Here is a 20,606-nt window from a genome sequence, read left to right as displayed (position 1 = left end):
CACCACCTTCTGAGACAGCTCATCCACCAGCAGCTGGTTCTGCTGGCTCTTCTCCTCCACCTCCTGGGACTTCTGGTCATAGTTCACGGCCAGCTCCTCCAGGGCCTGCAGCACCTCCTTCACCTCCTCCTTAGCAGCATCATTCTCCGACTGCAGGTGGCTCAGCTCCCGCTGGACCTTCTCATTGTCTCCCCGAGTGGACACCAGCAGCTGGGAGCAAGAGGCAAGGCACGTGAGGAGGTCTGCCACCAGTGACTGGCCCCCTGGTCAGGGGAAGCCAAGAGCACTGCCCCAGACGGGGCTTCTCTGCCCCGTAAGCCTGGAAGGCAGAGCTCAAGGAGAGGGGCAAGGGTCAAAGTGAGAGCAAGAGGTCTGTAGGCATCACAGAAGGAAGAAACACCCACACTCCCAAACCTGTGTTTTACACACAGTCCCAGTTAAGTCCTGAGACTTGGATAGTTTGGGGGTGGGGGGTGACCAAGTTCTTCTTCCATCTGGTTGTAAAAGGTCTTTTATGCCTTTTGGGGAACACACTGCCCTCCTCTCATGTCTGGTCCTCCTTCCCATTACCTCTTCCTGGTCCAGCATCTGCTGCTTAAGCTTCTCTATGAGCTGACTCTGCTGGTTGATCTCATCATCCTGTTGGAGGCAAGGGGGAATGGTGGGGTGAAGGGAATCTGCTCTGTCTAGTCAGGACTTACGGGGGTGTGGGCAGAGGAAGGATCCTGACAAAGCTCCAGACAGTTCAGGCTTTGAGTTAGAAACCCCATATCCTATAAAGAAGTTTTTCCCTCAGTCTCTTGCCTCATTCCTGTCCTCACTTTCAAATTCCTTTCTCCCTAGAAGGTGGTATAACCTTGACAATACACCGCAAGAGCCTTTAGGTTAAAGCGCATATCCTCTAACCTAGAAATCCCACTTTAGTGCTCCACATTAATCAAATCACTCAAAAGCAAAAACACGTTACTAAAAACAGAGAAGACTAGAAGCCCTGTAATTAACAGTTTGATGCATTTCGATAAATGGACGGTTAGGTAGCCATTTAAAATAAAATACTTCTGTAAGGAATTGGTAACAAAGTGGGAAATTGTTCCTTATACGATGTGGAATGAAGGAATCAGATGCAAAATTACATATACAGTGTATCTCAATTCATGCTCTCTGTGTGGAGAAAAGCAGAATGCTAAAGGCACTATCTCTGAATGGTGGGATGATGGAGGACTTAAATTTTCTTCTGTATATTTTTAATCATCTTCTAAATTTCTTAATATAATTTTTATTAAGTTCAATTTTAATTCTGGGATAGTTAACACACAGTGTTATATTAGTTTAAGGTGAACGATGCAGTGATTCAATAGTTCTAAATGTTACTCAGGGTGACATTCCACATGTTCAATAACAAGCATATGTCCCTCTTAAAAATTTTTAAAAAAGAGGCAGTACAAGTGAATTCCTTCATCCCTCACTTCTCATGCCACTGGCTGCCCCCTGTGCCCTGGGCATCCTCACCTTGTCATCGAGCTGCTTATAGAGGCGGCGGATCTCCTCCTCATATTTCTGCCGCTCCTCAGGGGCGATGCGCACCACAATGGAAGAGTTGTCATTCACAGGCGTCTCCTCACAGAGCTCAGTTCCCAGGGCCGCATCGTCCCCAGCCAGGCGCTCCGTCTCAGGAACATTCTCTCCTGGCCAAGGGGCAGAACAAGGACAGGGATGGGAGAAGATCCTTCAGGACTCCTTCCTGCCTCCATCCTCAACACTGAGACCTCCGGGCAGGTCTCCATCTCTGTTGCCAAGTGCATGCACTGCCAACCTTTTCTGGGGGGTGGTGGGATAAGGGCTGCCATCAGCCCCCTCTCCCCTTCCCTCATCACCGCTGGACTGCACCCCTCCAGAGACGCAACCCTCCTTGGAGGTTGGCCCGCCCTGAAGCCCCACACCAGACAGGGCCCCTCTGGCCCCTTCAGCCTCCTCCTCCTGCCGCCTCTCACACCAGCTGGAACCCTCTCTAACCATTGCGCCACCGGCTGAGCTCAGCCTCTAGCTTGGCAATTGTCTCCTTCTGAGCCTTTGTCTTCTCCTTCTCCTTCTCATATTTCTTCTTCCACTGCTCAGCAGTCAGCTCCAGATTCACTGAGGCAGTGTTCTTAATGGTCTTTGCCCTGGGGGAGGAGAACAAGGAGCTTAGACCTCCATGAAGGCTGGTGTGACACGGAGGGGTGAGAGAGCAACAGGGGCTGGTTCAGGGGTGGGGACCCTGCCACTGACCGCTGCCCGAACATCAGGGTGGACTTGGTCTCTGCGTCATTGTAGCTGGACGGTGAGCAGCAGATGAACATAGTCGTCCGGCAGTTTCCTCCCAGAGAGTCCTGGAGAATTCGTGTCATTTTGCTGTCACGATATGGGACATAGCTTTTCTGGGGGAGGAGGGAGATCATGAATCAGAAAAATATTCAACAAGGAAATCAGAAAGGACAGTGATGCTGACAAGGGATTGCACACCCCATGGATCAAGCATGATGAGATGGCGGCAGTAGAAGAAGATGGGACAAGGCCTAAGGGACACTCACTGTGCCTTCAGCCAGCGCGGAGATCACGTTCCCAAGGGCTGACAGTGACTTGTTGATGTTCTTTGCCTCATCAAGCACAGCCCCCTCTGCTCCGGTCTTGCTGACCTACCAGAGCATTAAGGAAGGAGCATGTCACGAGAGCTGCAGGGGAAGAGAGGGCTCTCACAGCCTCTTCTCCACTCAGGAGGATTCAGTCCAAGGACGGGAGGGGACAGGGGAAGAGAACAGACAAGGCCCTTCCTCTATTACCCTAACCCTCGTGCCAAAGCCACCCCTTCCCGCCCACGTATTGTACTACCCCATTTATAGGAAATGTCCAGAAAAGGCAAATCCACAGAAACAAAAAGTAGATTAGTGATTGCCAGGGGCTAGGGGAGAGGCGAATAGGGAATGACTGCTAACAGGTGATGAAAATGCTCTAGAATTAGTGGTGATGGGTGCACAACCTTCCAAGAATCCTAAAACCCATGGAGCTATATATTTCAAAATGGTGAAACTTTATGGTATGTGAATTATATCCTAAAGAAAAAGTTATTTTGATGAAACCAAGTCCCCAGACCTCCTCCCCTGCCCACCCCACCGCCAGGTCCCCAACCTTCTCACTCCCCGCCAGGTCCACAAGATACAGCTTCCCACTGAGCTTCTGCTCCGTCTCCATGTTCTCCTGCTTGATGTTGATGAGGAAGATGCTGTGGCTCCGAGAGCTGTGCTCGTTCATGTCTGCAGGGCCAAGGCAGAGGCAGTCCCTATACCGATACCTGTGGAGCTGAAGCCCGAAGCCCCCAGTCTCACCTGACCGCTGGCCCACCCGGAGACAGAGGGCACCTGCTAGGACCAGCCCTGCCACTGCACCTCCCAGGCAGCTGGGTCGCACATCCAAGAGGGGCCCCTTCTTCTGGAGGACACAGTCCGTCCTTGCTCCCTTCCAGTCCCTCAGCCCCAGGGACGCAGTGGAGTAGCAAACTCCCAGACTCAAGAGCCCCGTAGATCCCCACTCACTGGTGACAGCCACATGACGATTTGATTTCCCCTCATCAATCACATCTAAAATCTCCTCGGGACTGGACACAAAGCGTTCGGTACAACCCTGCAGGAGGCGAATGGACAGTGACCCACGAATGTTGATCTGCAGATTGTATAACCTGCATGCTGACCAGACGACCTTTCAAAACTGTCTTTTCCAAACCCTCAGACTTTCCCTAGCACTTGGCACATCTCACTTCTCCAAGACATCTGCCTTCCAACTTCCGGGTCTCTGGTCTACCCTCCTGCCATGCCCCCACTCTCAGGACAGTGACCCCCGCCCAGATGACCCGTCCCCACTCTCACCTTGACAAATGGCACCCGATTCTTGTCCTCATGCACAGACAGATTTGTCTTGGTCACTGAATCAAGACAATGCAGGGTAAGCAAGGCCCGCAGTCCTTCCCCCAACCCTGTACCCTGCAGCCTGCTGAGACAGTAGTTTCTTCTGGATGAAAAAATGTAGGGGTGTCTGGGTGGCTCAGTCGGTTAAGAGTCCATCTCTTAATTTTGGCTCAGGTCATGATCTCACAGTCATGAGATTGAGCCCTGCGTCGGGCTCTCTGTGCTCAGTGAGAAGTCTGCTTGTCCCTCTCCCTCTGCTCCTCCCCCACTCCCACCACCACTCATGCTTGCTTGCTCTCTCAGATAAATAAATAAATAAACAAATAAATAAATAAATGCTAAAAAACAGAAATAAAAATAAAGGAGAAAGACTTCCCCGTGAAGTTTTAATTCTCTGCACACACTGAAAGCTTAGTTTCTTCTCTTCCAGGATTCTAGCCTCAAGGTTCCAGCTGGTCTCAGGCCATTTCTATATAGGCCTGGTTGTCCACACTCATCTTCTGACCCTTTTCACTTTTGGAAACTTTGGGGAATGGAGGCAAGGGACATGAGTATGAGTGTGTGTGTGTGTGTGTGTGTGTGTCCTCTGCACAAAAGCAATGTGATCTTTCTTTTCCTTGCCCTCCTCACACCCCCACCTGCCCAGTTGGGTTAAACACCACTCACCATCCAGAAGGTCGCGAATTTTGTCCAGGTAAATCTCAAAGTAAGAAACCTGGTCAGGGAGAAAGTGAAGAGGACCTATCTTAAATCTGACCCAGGGATCTCATGTGACTATGACCTGCTCAAATGGTAGGTGGAGGGGAGAAAGAGCAGATGAGAATATCTTAGCAGAGAAGAACTGAAGTAACCAGAGCAGAAAGTAAGTTGGGCTGCCCAGGTACTCAGTGGGTTCGAACTAGTTCTTCCCCTCCCAGGCCCTATTTGAGGATGCCCAGCTGTCATGCCATGATCACCTTGATGTGGAACTCAAGGTTCTCATCCATGGAGTAGATGTGGTTGAAGATGTCTCGGGCAATTCGAGGAATGATTCCCATCAGCTGGGGGTCATGAAGCTTTCCCTGGGGAGGAAGGGTATTCCAGAATGAGGCTGAGACTCAGAAAGAATGAGACAACTCAAGAAGTATGCAGGTGAACCCAGAGGTCAGAGTGGGTAAGAAGACCATCTTGAGGTAGGAGGCAGTCACTGCCATGTCTACCTTTAACTCGAACAATGACAGACCTGAGTGGCCCTCTGGACTTTTATGGCAGCTGCTTTTCCAAATCAAAAGAAGAAAACTAGAGTAGTGGAAAGGATGGAAAACTGCAGCAGGCTGAGGGGATTTCAGTACACTTCCACTATCATCCTGCCCCTCCACTCATCCTCCAGACCAAGCAAGCTTGATTCCTAGGTCTTGCCCTACCGAGATTCCTGGGCCTCCCATTAACACTCCCAGCTCCTCACCCCTCATGGAAGTCAGAACCCTACCTCCATGGTATGTGTTTTCCCTGAGGATGTCTGTCCATAAGCAAAAATGGTGCCATTGTAGCCAGCAAGGACATCTGGAAGAGACAGCAGAGAAAGAGCACTGGTGGAAAGAAGTGGAGTAAGGAATGGCAAACCTGAAAACATACATTCTAAAAATATATCTTACAAAGATAATACATGTTACCTTTGACAATCTGCATGGCACATGCATGATAAACTTGCTCCTGAGTCGTGTTTGGGGGGAACACACGGTCAAAGACATATGGCTTCCCCTAGAATGGGAATAAAACATGGCAGACATCGGCAGTCAGGATGTGAGGGAGAAGAAATACCACGGCTCCCTTCCATTAGCCTGAGAAGGTCCCTGTTTTTCAGCCATCTGTATCCACGGGTGGTTTTGGGGGGATGACCCGGACTAGAGAAAGAGGAGCAAAAGTTAGTGCTGACAGCAGGAGCTGTTCCCATGTGCTAGAGAGTGCCATTGAAAAGTGTCACAGCATGAGACTGTGTGAGGGGATCTCAGTCTTGGTGTGATGATTTAGCACTCCACCACTCCAGGCCCCTCCCTGGGAAACCTAACAGGTAAAGACAGTAGGTCCACAGGCCATGGAGAGTGAAAAACAATTCATTAACATTAAAAATCTAGGGATGCCTGGATGGCTCCATTGGTTAAGTGTCAGCCTTCAGCTCAGATCAGGATCCCAGCGTCCTGGGATCAAGCCCCACATCCGGTTGCTTGCTCAGTGGGGAGCCTGCTTCTCCCTCTGCCTGCCGCCCCCCTCCCACCCCACAGCTCTTGGTCTCTGTTTCTGACAAATAAATAAATAAAATCTTTAAACACATTAAAAATCTACCTCTAGGTTTAAAAATATCATCCTCAATAGATCCAGATCCATATGTCCTGATAAGGAAGGATCTTCAAGCTGCAACTAAGTGACAGACGCCAAGTTAGGGACATATGTATAGTGTGTTGCCTATTACATAAATGAAATCTACACATAGCAAGCTGCTGAGCTGTTGTACAAACATTAGCACAAGTTCTCTCTCTGTGAAAGAAATATATGAAATCAGAATCGTGGGTTTCCTTTTAAGGAACCAACTTCAAATAAAGAGAAACTGAAACAAATCACAGACCGACAAGTACTTTGTTTCATTTAGGTGGTATGTTACAGATCATGAATGCTGACACGATGTTACAGATACAGAATATTTACAACCTGGGGAGCCAAAAAATGTATTCACTCTCTAAGGATACTAAAGGGAAAATCTCTGGTAAGATTAAATGGGAGAGCACCTGGGTGGCTCAGTGGCTTAAGCTTCTGCCTTCGGCTCAGGTAATGATCCCAGGGTCCTGGGATCAATCGGGCTCTTTGCTCAGCAGGGAGCCTACTTCCTCCTCTCTCTTTCTCTGCCTGCCTCTCTGCCTACTTGTGATCTCTCTCTGTCAAATAAATAAATAAAATCTTTAAAAAAAAAAAGATTAAATGGGACTATGCTTGTTCTCCATCACAAGCGACGAATTTCTCAGTGGTGTTTTCCTGCCTTTCAGTATAAAGAACCTACTGACTTAGTTGTCAAATTGTTTTACTACAGAGCCCATCTTTATCCAGCTGAAATGTAAAACTCTAAGGTGATGGTCACCAGAGTTTGGGAGACATGTTTTAACTAATTAAGGAAAGTCATAAAACTTTTAATGGCCAGAACCAGAGACAGCGGCTCTAGGACTATTCACAATATTCCATCTATACATAGAATTTTTTTCTAGATGAATTTTCTAGACAAAAATGTTAACAGTGGTTACTTTGAGGAGAGGCAAGTCTTTTATTTTTTCATTTTGTATCCTGGATTACATATATATATATATATATTTTTTTTTTTTAATTTTTTAAATTTCGGGGGCACCTGGTTGGCTCAGTGGGTTAGACCTCTGCCTTCAGCTTGGGTCATGATCTCAGGGTCCTGGGATTGAACCCCATATCAGGTTCTCTTCTCAGTGGGAAGCCTGCTTCCCCCACCTCTGCCTGCCTCTCTGCCTACTTGTGATCTCTCTCTCTCTCAAATAAATACATAAAATCTTTAAAAAAAAAAAAAAACCTCTTATTTAATTTTATTAGTAATCTCTACACCCAGTGTGGGGCTCAACCTCACAACCCTGAAATCAAGACTTGCATGCTCCTCTGACTGAGCCAGTCGGTGCGTCAGGATTGTTTATATCTTCAAAACATGTACAAGTGTTTTATTTTTTTTTAAGATTTTATTTATTTATTTGACAGAGAGCGAGATCACAAGTAGCCAGAGAGGCAGGCAGAGAGTGAGAGAGGAGGAAGTAGGCTCCCTGCCGAGCAGAGAGCCCGATGTGGGGCTCGATCCCAGAACCCTGGGATCATGACCTGAGCCGAAGGCAGAGGCTTTAACCCACTGAGCCACCCAGGCACCCCACAAGTGTTTTATTTTTAAAAGCTTTTACTTCTTGGGTGCCTGGGTGGCTCAGTGGTTAAGCCGCTGCCTTCGGCTAAGGTCATGATCTCAGGGTCCTGGGATCGAGTCCCGCATCGGGCTCTCTGCTCAGCAGGGAGCCTGCTTCCCTCTCTCTCTCTCTCTGCCTGCCTCTCTGTCTACTGTGATCTCTCTCTGTCAAATAAATAAATAAAATCTTTAAAAAAAAAAAAGCTTTTACTTCTTAATGTCACAGAGAGTGGGACAGTAGTGTGTTATTTTGTTTCTTTTTTCTTCTTTGCATGAGGGAAAATTAATAAATATATCTTTTAATATTTAAAAGATTTGAAAAGTCTGGCATATGGGGGGAAAATCTACCTGAAATATTTACCTGATCTCTCTTTGGTGAAAGCGTTTGAAGCCCCCAAACCAGAATCCTCAAAGAGAAATAGGTTGTGAAGATGCTGTCTACAATGAAGGGAGTACTGTAAACTTATCAAGCCCCTCTGGAGGACAATTCTATTAAATATTTAAATGTCCATACTGTTTGTACTCTATATCAGGGATTCCAGTGTTAGGAATTCATTTTACAACACTTACTTAAGCACTTAAATATTTATGTAGAAGGATGTTCAGTGTAGCACATTGTATTAAAGTAAAACTAGAAAAAATTCAAACATCCATCAACAAGATGTTTGTTATGATACCTCCAAATTCTATTCCCCTTAAAATGAGTGAGGTTGGTTTACATATATTGACATGTTCAAGCTCAAGTGAGTAAAAAAATAAAAACAGTGTATGTAATGTGATTATATATTTTTTTGAAGCACATGGACAGAATAGCCTTAAAAAGAAAGACATGGAAGACTTTCTGCAGACCTGCTAATGGTGATTATCACAGAAGGGCAGAATAACAGGCTTGCAACATTTTTTCTGTGATCTTTAAATGTTTTACAATGATAATATATTGCCTTTAAATTAAAATAGTAAAATATTGGGACGCCTGGGTGGCTCAGTTGGTTAAGCAGCTGCCTTCGGCTCAGGTCATGATCCCAGCGTCCTGGGATCGAGTCCCACATCGGGCTCCTTGCTCGGCAGGGAGCCTGCTTCTCCCTCTGCCTCTGCCTGCCATTCTGTCTGCCTGTGCTCGCTTTCTCCCTCTCTCTCTCTCTGATAAATAAATAAAATCTTTTAAAAAAAAAAATAAATAAAATAAAATAAAATAGTAAAATATTATAGATGATGTTATAGAAAAATATGTAATCACATGACAAGGTATATACAAAATACTGTTAATAAAAAATAGTATGCAAAAAATAAATACATAAAATAGTATGCAGTGAAAAAAAACAAGCACAAAGGGGCGCCTGGGTGGCTTAGTGGGTTAAAGCCTCTGCCTTCGGCTCAAGTCATGGTCTCAGGATCCTGGGATCAAGCTCCATATCAGGCTCTCTGCTCAGCGGGGAGCCTGCTTCCTCCTTTCTCTGTGCCTGCCTCTCTGCCTACTTGTGATCTCTGTCTGTCAAATAAATAAATAAATAAAACTTAAAAAAAAAAAAAACAAGTACAAAAAGTAAGTAAAAGATGATTCCATTTCTACAAAAAAATGTGTATGTACCTATGTACACCTTGCTTAGAAAAACAAGGTAAGGGGTATCTGGGTACCTCAGTTGGTTAATTGTCTGACTTCAGCTCAGGTCATGATCTCAGGGTCCTAAGATCAAGCGCCACCTCAAGCCTCCTGTGTCAGGTTCTGTGCTCAGCAAGGAGTCTGCTTGTCCCCTCTCCCTCATCCTCTGCCCCTCCCTCTGCTCAAGCTCTCTTTGTCTCTCTCTCAAATAAATAAAACCTTTAGCAAAAAAAAAAGAAACATGTTAATGGTAGTTACCCTTGGACAGTGGAATTTTAGGAGTTTCTCTTCTTTTTTTTAGATTGAAGACTTTTCTGAAATTAAGGGCACCTGACTGGTTTGGTTGGAAGAACATGTAACTCTTGATCTCCAGGTTGTGAGTTTAAGCCCCACACTGGGTGCAGAGATTACTTAAATAAATAAACTAAAAAAACAAAAACAAAACAAACAAAAAACCACACACACACAAAACACTTCAGAAATGAAAATGTGTAATTTTTAAATAAGAAATTTTAAGTTTTTAAAAATTTTAAGTTTTTCATTCTTAGCATATAAAGAACTTTCATAAATTAGTAACAAAAAAGATAAACCTCAACAGAAAAAAAAGTTGACAAGAGCTAGGTACTAACAACAGAAAAATAAACACAAATTCAAACTAAAACAGTAATGTTGTTCGTCACTTATCAAACTGAAAAACACAAACTTAATTGGAATACCCAATGTAGATAAGCATTCAAGAAAGTATAATTTCCTTGAAATAAGCACCTTCATCCTTTTCTACTAGGAGAGTAAATCCATACAACTTTTATGGGAGCAATTCATAATACATAATCAAAAGTCGTGAATTGCACATATCTGTTGATTCAGATGTTCTAAGAATTTATACCATGAAAATATTTGTAGCAAATATTTAGTTACAAGAATGTTTATTATCACACTGTCTTATAATAAATTGAAAACAACTGAAAGGAATAATATTTAGAGGACAGATTAACATAAGGAATTGATTAAATAATGGCATGTGTATATTTTTATTCTTTATTGCTATTTAAAATTATGTCATAATAGAGGCACCTAGGTGGCTCAGTCAGTTACATGTCTGACTCCTGATTTCAGCTCAGGTCTCAATCTCAGGATTATGAGATCAAGCCCTCATTGGGCTCCAAGTAGGTATGGGGCCTACTTAAAGAAATAAAATAAGATAAAATAAAATAAAATGATGTCATGGGGAGCCTGGGTGGCTCAGTGGGTTAAAGCCTCTGCCTTTGGCTCAGGTCATGATCCCAGGGTCTTGGGATTGAGCCCCACATTGGGCTCTCTACTCTGCAGGGAGCCTGCTTCCCCCTCTCTCTCTGCCTGCCTCTCTGCCTAGTTGTGTTTTCTCTCTGTCAAATAAATAAAATATTTTTTTAAAATGATGTCATAATAGAACATCAATAAATCTCAAAAGTGTGATAGTAAAAGAACTCAAACACAAGAGAGCACATACTGTATTATCCCCTTTGTATGAAATTCAAGAAAGGACAAAATTTAGCTAGTGACAGAACTCAAAATGGTGGATGCCTGGAGTCATATTGAGAGGTGGAGGCAAAAGGGAACTTTCAGGAGTGATGAAAATACTCCAAATTTCTATCTGGGTAGTGGTTACACAGGTGTCGAAATATGTTATAAAATTCATCAAATTGTTTGCATAAGATTTGTGCACTCAATGTATGTAAAGTATACCTCAGTGCTCTCATAAAATAGAACATCATAAAATGATGTTATAATGGCACTTAAAAATGGCTGGTTGATGCACAACCTCATTATTAATAAGAGAAATGCATACTAAAACTATGAAATACCATTTTAATCTATACAAGTGGGCAAAATAAAATATTTTGACAATTCATTGCATTGGAGAGGGCATATATAAACACGGGGCAACTCCATGAGAGGCAGTTTGGAACCAGTTCTTAAATTTTTAAGTGCATATACTTTAAGACCTCAACTTCTAAAAATGTATCTTACAGACATATGCAATACACACACACACACACACACACACACACACACACACACACAGGGTCATTCAATTGTTTGTAATAGCAACTTATTAGGATAATCCTAAAAGTCCATCAATAGGGACCTGGTTAAATAAATTATGTCATATCCCTACAACAAACTACACAGTTGTTAAATAGAATGAGATATATCTTCATGTGCTGATAAGGAAGACTCTCCTAGACTCAATGTTAAGTTTAAAAAAAAAAAAAGCAAGGTACAAAACAGTATGTACACTATGCCACCATTCTTCTTAAAAAAAAAAAAAAAAAAAAGAGTATATGCCAGGCATCTGGCTGGCTCGGTGAGAAGAGCATGTGACTCTTGATCTGGAGATTATGAGTTCAAACCCCACATTAGGTATAGAGATTGCTTAAAGTAAATTGAAAAAAAAATTAATATATGAACATATATATGTAATTGCTTATAAATATATGGTATGCTTTTAGAAAGACCCATAAGAAACTGGTGAAATGGCTGCCTTCTGAAAGGGGAACTGGATGGCTACAAAAGAAAAGTAGGGAAGAGGCTTATTATTCATCGTATACATTTCTATATATAATTTGAATTTTGTCACATGTGCATGTTAAGACATGCAAAAATTAAACATTTTTTAAAATACATAAAATTACATAATATTTAGTAATGGTAAATAGTAATGGTATTATATTAGTGAGAGAGCTAACCTACAAAACAATATATAGTTCATTATATACTTTTATTAAAATTTATATATATATATGCAACAAAAACTCAGTGGAAACAAATATATTAAATTGTTAACAGTGTTTTTCTTGGGGTGGTAGCAATTTGAGTGATTTTTAGTTTCTCTTTGTTTCTAATTTTGTCAACAGTTAAAACATACTAGTATTGTTATCGGGCTATGTTTAATAGTATTTTTTTTTAAATCTACTTTGAGGGGTGCCTGGGTGGCTCAGTGGGTTAAGCCTCTTGTCTTCAGCACAAGTCATGATCCCAGGGTCCTGGGATCGAGCCCACATAGGGCTCTCTCCTCAGCAGGGAGCTGCTTCCCCCTCTCTCTCTGCCTGCCTCTCTGCCTACCTGTGATCTCTGTCTGTCAAACAAATAAAATCTTTAAAAAAAATAAAAATAATAAAGATAAATAAAAATTAAAATCTACCTTGATTTTTTTAAAGGTTTGAGTGAGTTTATGAGGTATTCATAGGGCTTTTGTGAATTTTTCATCCTTGTTATCTGAACGGTTCATCATTATACTGCATTATAAAAAACAATATCTTTCTTACATAGAATAAAATCACACAGTGTTAGAAGAAAAGAGCTTTAAAGTGGTATTGATACCTGTCCTCCTCAGTGGTAATACCTTTCTTTTTAAATTTGATTAATTTATTTTTTGTTGAAACTTGATTCTTGAATTGTAATCTAACTCAGTGTTGCCTCCATCCAGTGGCCAAGAAACAGAAACAAACAAAACACGTCTATCTCAGCCCAATGACTCCCGCCTCTTCTCCACCAGTGATGTCTATCTATGCTTCTTGAAGCCAGGAATGCAGCCAAAGGGGACTAAATATAACTCTCAAGCCAACTTTGCCCCTCCCTTCTTCCCTTCTGGGAACATGGGCACCAACTCCTTCTCTGCCTTTCCCTTGGTCTTTCTCCTCCTCTCTCTCTCACAAACATTCCCAGCGGTAGGATTCCAGAGAAGCCTCAGGAGGCATTAAGATGGAGGGCGCTCTCCAAGTGCTGAAGGCAATTCTGGCCTGAGGAACTCAGCCTAGACTGGGGAGAAAGAAGAGACCAGAGAGAGTAAAAGGGTATTCTCAGTACTGTGAGGATAAAAGATACCCAAGAACTAAAAATGGGTTAACTTCGTAAACTCATGACCATGGAAAGCTACAGACACAGATGATAATTTCAGAGGTTCTGGAAAGTCCTGCTACCACTTCCTGACTCTTAACTAGGTCCTTAAATTCCAGCTCTATCTAGTTTGTTATTTCATCTTTTTTATTTTTATTTCTGTTAAATTGTGAATTTCTTTTTAATTTTCCATTGATTATACTCAAGATGAATTTGTTCATCAGATCTTTTGATGAGAGTAACTAGACCAGTGGTTTTCTACTTTTTCTGCCTCTAGACTGCTCACAGGGGAAATATCACCATTATTTATTTATTTCTCATGACACACAATTACTTTGAGTTGGACTGTCAGATATTGTAGGAGATTTCCTACTAGAATCTGTGTGTGTATAGATTACAAAAGCCACTTTTTTTTTTTAAGCTCTTTCTGATGCCCCTCCTGGGCCTCTGCCCAGACCACTCTATAGTCTGTATCACCACGTAGACCAAGAGTTTCTTGAAGGCAGGGATTCCCTGTAAATCTCCAACATCAAGCACAGTCCTTGGCCCACAGGATGTCCTTCATAAATATTTGTCAAAAACACAGACATTGATGGAGGAAGACAGTAAGAAGATATTAGAACCCTGGGTGTTTGGATTAAACAACCAGTAAGAAGGGGAAAGGTTAACTCCTTCCCAGTGTATCAAAGGCTAGCTTATGGAGAGACAGCATATATTAGAAATAATAATAACATCTAACTCTTACCAGGAGTTTATTACACACCTGTCACTGTGCTAAGCAATTTATATGCATTATCTCAGTTAATGTTCACAGCAATTCTAGAAGGTACTATTGTTATACCATTTTATACCTGTGGAGACTGAGGTTCAGAGAGGTAAGGTAGCTTGCCCACAGACACACACCTGAGAAATGGTAGCACACAGTCTCAAACCCAAGCAATCTGAATCCAGATCCACAGTGCCACAGTAATCCAAGGACTGAAGTGCCTGAACACTGAACATGGTGTCAAATCCTTCTCGTGGCTTTTTCCACATGACTCCACCCCCATTTGGACATTTCTCCAAATGTTTTCTGACAGAACTGGAGCCCTCCATCACTCCCTTTTTTCAACCTCAACCCCATCTTCAGAAGCCTGCAGTTCTCCCACCCATTCTCTCCCAGGAGCCCCCTCCCCACCATGCCAACGTCAGAGACTGGAAGACCAGTTTCATTAGAAACACTAAGGGAGACACACCACCTTTGAGGAACATCCCCTGAGATCCAGTCCCCCTTCCACCCACCGCAATCTAAGCCCTCCTCATAGCCTTCTCCAGAGAGCTCCCTTTCAGTGTCCTGCAGCCCAGGGCTCCAGTCTCCCTGAACCCACCCCAAGCCTCCTTGTTGTTCCCTTGTCCATTTGTGCTTCCCAGCACCTTTCGGTAGTTTTCCATTATGCTAGCTGACTAAAGCTAATGGGAAGGCCAAAGACCAGGGTCCCAAGATGACCAACCTTTTCAACCCTCAGCAAAGCACTTGGTAGAGGCTGAACTTCTGAGCACCAGGCCTGATTTCCATGGTGACACCCCTGGGGATTGTTGCCATGGTAATGCTAGAGAGACACTGGCCATGGTATATACTCTCTGTTTTCCTTTATGAGACTCCCCCAAAGCTAAAGGGAGACCTACTCCCCCTCTTCAGTTTTCAAAGGAATCCTGCGCCACCCCACACAATATTGACTCTGGTCCAGTAATCCTGCAGGTCCCAACCTAGCTTTTCCTAATGAAGTATTTGACAGGCCTGGATTTTTGCCTGCTCAAGAACCTGCTAACCCATTAGGAGATCTGAGGGAGGAAGAATAGTGGACACTTGAATGAATGAAGGAGAGGAACTGGGAAAGGGGGAGAGAATGTATGGGTCTTCCCTCACTGTCATCCCTCCCATGTCTGGTAGAGAAGTAGCAACCCAGACAGCAGGCACCTGGGCACTCTGCCCACAAGACCAGGGCCGAGAGACACTTATATGCATACAGTGAAAAAGTCACTCTGGATTCTAAGTGACATAAGAGCAAAACAAGGTACACAGCACACAGACAGTAACCCAGACACCCCTCCACTATGACTCAGGCCATTAACTTTGGCTAAACCCCATCCCCCAGATTCCTGGGAGAAGTCAGAGGAGTTCGGGAGGGATGAGGTTGAAAGAGCTGTCTTTCCAGCTTATTCTCCTACCCTCTGCCAGGCAGAAAAAGCCCAGGAACATCTGAGACTCTGAAGCCCTGGGGTAGCCGCAGTGCTGCAGAGGCAGAGAGGAGAGCCACCAGAGAAAGGAGCAGGGGCTAGGTTTGGAGAGACTATTGTCTGCCCCTTCCCTCTTCCCTCACCTTCCTGACGCAGCTTTCTCCATTAATTCCTCAGATGCTGGGCCCCAAAGGGAACGGGAGGAGGAAAGAGGAGAAGGGGTAGGAGATTTCCTTCTCTTTACGGTACCCTCAAGGGTTGCCTCCAAATCCCTTCTCCTAGAGCCCTCCTCTTTCCAAATGAGCAATGAACAGTCAGGCTGGGAAGGCAAGTTCCAAGGACACTGCCTGAGACAAAATGGCCCCCCACAAGCATCTCTCTCAGCTGGAGAGATTGACAGGAAGGGCTGGGGCAAAGGAAGATACACAGAGAGACAAAGGTGCAGCCCCGCAAATATCAGGCAAGACAGGCAAGGAAGGACCAGCTGTGGAACTAAGATAGAATCTGAACTGGCAGGGGGACCTGGGCCTCTCTGCCTCTCTCTCCCTCTCCCCCTTCTATGGTGTCTCTCCTGTTTCACCAACTGGACAGATCAATACCACCACTCCTTCTCCCAACATCACCCCATGCCCCATGCCCATCACACCAGGATGGCCTGAGAACCTAAAGGAGTTTGTTCAGACTTACCTGAAAGAACTAAACCAAGGAAACTAGGCTTCAAAGTAGAAGCCTTTTGTGGATGTGCTCCCCTATGACCATCTCCCTCCTGTTTCTCAGCCTTCGTATGTCAGGGGAACCTCAAGCTCCAATTCTCACAGCTAATGCTTGCTGTCCGGACTACTTGGAGAGGAGCCCCCAGGACTGATTATTTTAGCCAGGTGACACTGACCAGGGTATAAGGCCTAAGGTCCTTGAGGCCAAAAGAGACAGGGGTCCTCTAGATGCGGCGAACATGCACATATGTAAGCACCCACAGAAGGCAGAAGCACCCATTTGAGTTCTGTGGGTGAGAGCTCAGCACAGTGACAGACTGGGGCCCTTAGGGATGGGACATGTAAGCAGGCTCTTCTTAAGGCATGTTTACACAAAGTCCCATTCTCATTGATTCGGAGGCCCATGCTCCCTCCTCATCTTTCCTTCATTCGTTTAATAGGCATGCCTTATGTCAAGCACTATGGACCAAAGATATATAAACAGTGCCCCTGACCTTGAGGACAACCATCATATGTGCTGCTCCCTTCTCAAATTGGCTACAGTTTCCTGGCCAGCACCCCTCAAGCCCTATAGGACTCAACCTCAGGTCCTTTCACCCTATAGCCTAACAATCCCTACCAAACTGGAAAAGGAGGGGTGGGTGAAGAATTCCCTTTGGGCTATCACAGATAATGGTCGAGAAGAGAAATCAGCAGAGGCAGTGTGATATAAAGGAAAAGCCATGAGCTTTGGAGTTAGAGATTTAGGTTCAGATCCATGAATTAACAGGGTGACCTTGAGAAAGTCATTCAACTTCTTTGGGCCTCAATTTCCTCATCTGTAAAATGGAAATATTAATACCTACTTCAGAGAGTGTTGTTTTGAGATTAAATAATACATGTCCAGTAATAAACACACAGTATATACTAGTTCCCCTTCTTAATAAGATCTCCTCGTGGGTAGAGCTATCATGATGAGGTAGAAGCAGCTTGATACTTTTTACTAGATCATCAAAAGGAAGGATGAATAAGCAAGTACCTATTAAAACCTCAGGATTTGGTTATTTTTTAAATTTTTTTAAAAGATTTTATTTATTTAGGGGGGGGGGGGGCGGAGAGAGCCAGCACAGGCAGACAGAATGGCAGGCAGAGGCAGAGGGAGAAGCAGGCTCCCTCCCGAGCAAGGAGCCCGATGCGGGACTCAATCCCAGGACGCTGGGATCATGACCCGAGCCGAAGGCAGCTGCTCAACCAACTGAGCCACCCAGGCGTCCCATGATTTGGTTATTTTTATTTGTTAGGGGAAACTGGGGTGTCTGAAGCCTCTTCCTACTGTACCTGGGAGGGAAAGGCAGACATTTCCTTAGGACCCCAGAGCCTCCTTCCCAGACTGGGTGTGGCATCAATGCATTTCTTTCCCAGAAAACCCTTCATCAGACCTGTGCCCTCAGCCCAAGTCTAGGCTGTGACTACTTCAGGGGTTGATGGAGAGCCCACTCTCATTCATACCTCCTCCCGCAGAGACCCTGGACTGCCCACCTCCCATCTAGCCGATCCACTAGTCTACCCCCTCCCGTCCTGAGAGGTCGGGGTAGAGATCTGAGCCAATAACAAAGGGAAGATGCGCTTTCCCTAGGGGAGAGGGAAAACATCAGAAAAACACGGGACTGGCTCTAAGGGGTGGGGACGCTGCAGCGAGCAGCAAAGGGGAGTTTGGTCCGCTGACTGCGAGGAAGTAGCCCCCTCCCACTCTGCGGAGACTTGGCCGCCCGCCAGGCCAGGCCACACCCAGCCATCCTGATGCAGGGGAGAGGAGGGGCTGCGGCGGAGAGGTTGGAGGCTGAGCGGCGGGGAGGGGGCGCAGAGTGACAGCCAGGGGCGAAGACTCGGCGGGGGCGGGGAAGATTCATCTTTCCGATCCCTCCCCGAAATTCCCTCCCGGGGCGACACTCACCCCAATAACAACGCTGTCGTCCCCTTGGAAAATGGGGATGAACTTGTCTCCCCGCAGAATCTCGGCCTGGTTCAGGGGCCGAAATCGGCAGAGCACCTTGATGCTACACTCGTTGTTGGTCTCCGCCATGGTGGTCGCCGGCGATGGGCTGGGCACTTCTCGTGCTGCAGGGGCGGGTGTGCGCTCCGGAGGAGGGGTGCTCAGCCGGGGCCGAGGCGGAGGACAGGTGCTCGGTCTCTGGAGCCGAGAAAGCAGGTGGGGCGCCCGGGCGAGGGCTGGAGAGCGGGGCCGGGACGCGCTTGCTCGCTCCTGCGGCACGGGGATGCGGGCGACCTGGGCGTCTGGTCCTCTCTCGGCGCTCTGCCTCTCCGCCCCTCGCGCTGCAGCGCCGCGCTGCGGGCCTGGGCGGGGCGGCGGCCGCGGGGCGGGCGGGGCTTCCTTCGCGGGGGGCCTCCCGTTCGGCTTCCACCCGCTGGGGCACCTGTCGGTTCCTCTCGCCTTCTTCCCCACCCCTGACGCTCCTAGCTAACCTCGCCCTCACCCCTTCCCCACCCAAGTCCCTCTTCGCATCCCACTTCCCACCTCCACGGCCTGCCCCTCCCTCGGACTCCACCCCTCTGGAAGGGGTAAGCAGGCTGAGGTGGGCCAGTCGCCTGGATAGGGAAGAGAGCCGACAGCGCTTCCACCCCTTTTATTCCGGGACACCCTCCTCCCCCACCCCCGCCCCGCCCCTGTCACCATCCTCTCCAAATTGAGAGCACACTTCTCATTCCCCATCCCCAACCCCCTCACACGGATTCCCAACCCACTCAACTTTCAAGGGCGGCTGCCAGCAGTGTCAGGAGAAAGGCTATAATTCCCTTCCCCTTTTAGGTCCAAAGGTGCACCATCTCCCCAGTATACACACCAGGTCCCCAATGTGAAGGAAGGCAAACTCGGATTCTGGGCTATCAGAATTCAGACACAGATAAAATTCTCATTTTGCCTGGTCGGGGCTGCAGATGCAGGTGGGCAGGAGATTTTGCAAGAGAAAGGGAGTCAGAAAACAGTGAAGGGGAGTAATGGTGGGGATGGGGAAGGCCACAGGGGCTTTGAGAGAGACATCTGCATTTAGGTTTAGGTTTCAGACAGGTTTCAGCGCCTACGTAAGTGTGTTTCCTGTCCAAATTACCATTGGACAGAGTCCCAACACCCCAGCCCCTTTCTCAGGGCTTATTTTGCTTCTCCCTCTTCCCTAGCAGAAAGAAAGAAAGAAAGAAAGAAAGAAAGAAAGAAAGAAAGAAAGAAAGAAAGAAAGAAGGAAAGAAAGAAAAAAAAGAAGAGAAATGAAAAGAAAAGAAAAAGCCAAGCCTTAGAGATTCTTTGTCCTTCCTCCCCTCAGGTCAGACTCCTGCTGCAGACCCTGGGCAGAACCACCCAGAAGCTGGCCAAATTGATTTTTTTCTTCACGTCACAGGCCTCTGCTGGCTAATAGAGAGTTGGACTGCAGAAGTTGAGGCTCTAGGCCAAGGGAAGAAGCATGATGATGGAAGAAGGGAGGAGGGGATGGAGGTTCTGCCTAGCAATTGTGTAAGGTCACTTGGAGGCAAGAGTGAGAGAATGGTGGCCTGACCAGACAACTAACCACTCAGAACTCAGATGAGGGCTTCCACACATTGGGCCTATACCTCTTACCCACCTTGAGTTTTAAGGAAAGTGAAGGAAACTCGTCCCGAATAAGAAACTGGATGGGAAGTGGTGCAGGGGTGCTTAACCCCTCAGTGGGTTAAGCCTCTGCCTTTGGCTCTGCTCAGCAAGGAGCTTCCTCCCTCCCTCTCTCTCTCTCTCTCTCTCTCTGCCTGCCTCTCTGCCTGCTTGTGATCTTTGTCTGTCAAATAAATAAAATCTTAAAAAAAGAAAAAAACTGGTTGGGAAGGCAGTAAGACTCTATAGGAAGCTGGATAGAGGCTTGGGGAGGAGCCAGGGGAGTATGCATAGAATGACAATGAGTTCCAAACTCCTGAACGCAAGCATCTCTCCAGTCACTTGGTCTGGCACTATTTCTAAGTGTTGCAGCATCCTGCAAGCTCAGGAAACATTATGGAAAACATCCCAAACTCAGGCCCCCAGGGGCTCCAGGGTGGCAGCCCTAATGGACTTTCAAAATATGCTTGTCTTAAGAAAGAAAAGAAAAAATCTTGCCTATGGAGGGTCAAGGAAAAAATCTTACTGGGTGTTCCCTCCTCTCAAAAACAAAAAATAAAAAACAAACAAAAAACATCCATACACAATACGGCAAGCTTTTCATAAAGCTAGATTTATTAAATTTCAAAAGATTGTCTTTCAATCTTGAGAGTATGTCCTTCTTACTTTTCTAGTGAGAAATGATGGCTATAGTAAACAGTAGGCTTTC

At 45.7% G+C, this 20,606-nt stretch overlaps 1 protein-coding gene across 1 annotated transcript in view; it reads right to left on the bottom strand.

Moving 5' to 3' along the window:
• The window catches only part of KIF5A (kinesin family member 5A), a 30,866-nt gene extending 12,226 nt beyond the window's left edge, over positions 1-18,640 (bottom strand). The window contains exons 1-14 of the mRNA XM_082741933.1: positions 18,215-18,640; positions 5,591-5,678; positions 5,407-5,480; positions 4,895-4,999; positions 4,605-4,653; positions 3,900-3,955; positions 3,570-3,657; positions 3,166-3,290; positions 2,571-2,675; positions 2,269-2,417; positions 2,014-2,162; positions 1,510-1,685; positions 571-639; positions 4-210 (exon numbers count right to left, since the gene is read on the bottom strand). Coding sequence (XP_082598059.1) covers positions 4-210; positions 571-639; positions 1,510-1,685; positions 2,014-2,162; positions 2,269-2,417; positions 2,571-2,675; positions 3,166-3,290; positions 3,570-3,657; positions 3,900-3,955; positions 4,605-4,653; positions 4,895-4,999; positions 5,407-5,480; positions 5,591-5,678; positions 18,215-18,343 — 1,569 coding nt within the window. The 5' untranslated portion in view covers positions 18,344-18,640. The remainder of the gene's footprint in view (positions 1-3; positions 211-570; positions 640-1,509; positions 1,686-2,013; positions 2,163-2,268; positions 2,418-2,570; positions 2,676-3,165; positions 3,291-3,569; positions 3,658-3,899; positions 3,956-4,604; positions 4,654-4,894; positions 5,000-5,406; positions 5,481-5,590; positions 5,679-18,214) is intronic.
• Positions 18,641-20,606: the final 1,966 nt, after the last annotated feature.

The sequence above is a fragment of the Mustela nivalis genome (assembly GCF_964662115.1).
Source record: "Mustela nivalis genome assembly, chromosome: 7".
NCBI classification, from domain to species: Eukaryota; Metazoa; Chordata; class Mammalia; order Carnivora; family Mustelidae; genus Mustela; species Mustela nivalis.
This window is presented reverse-complemented; position numbering and strand designations above follow the sequence as displayed.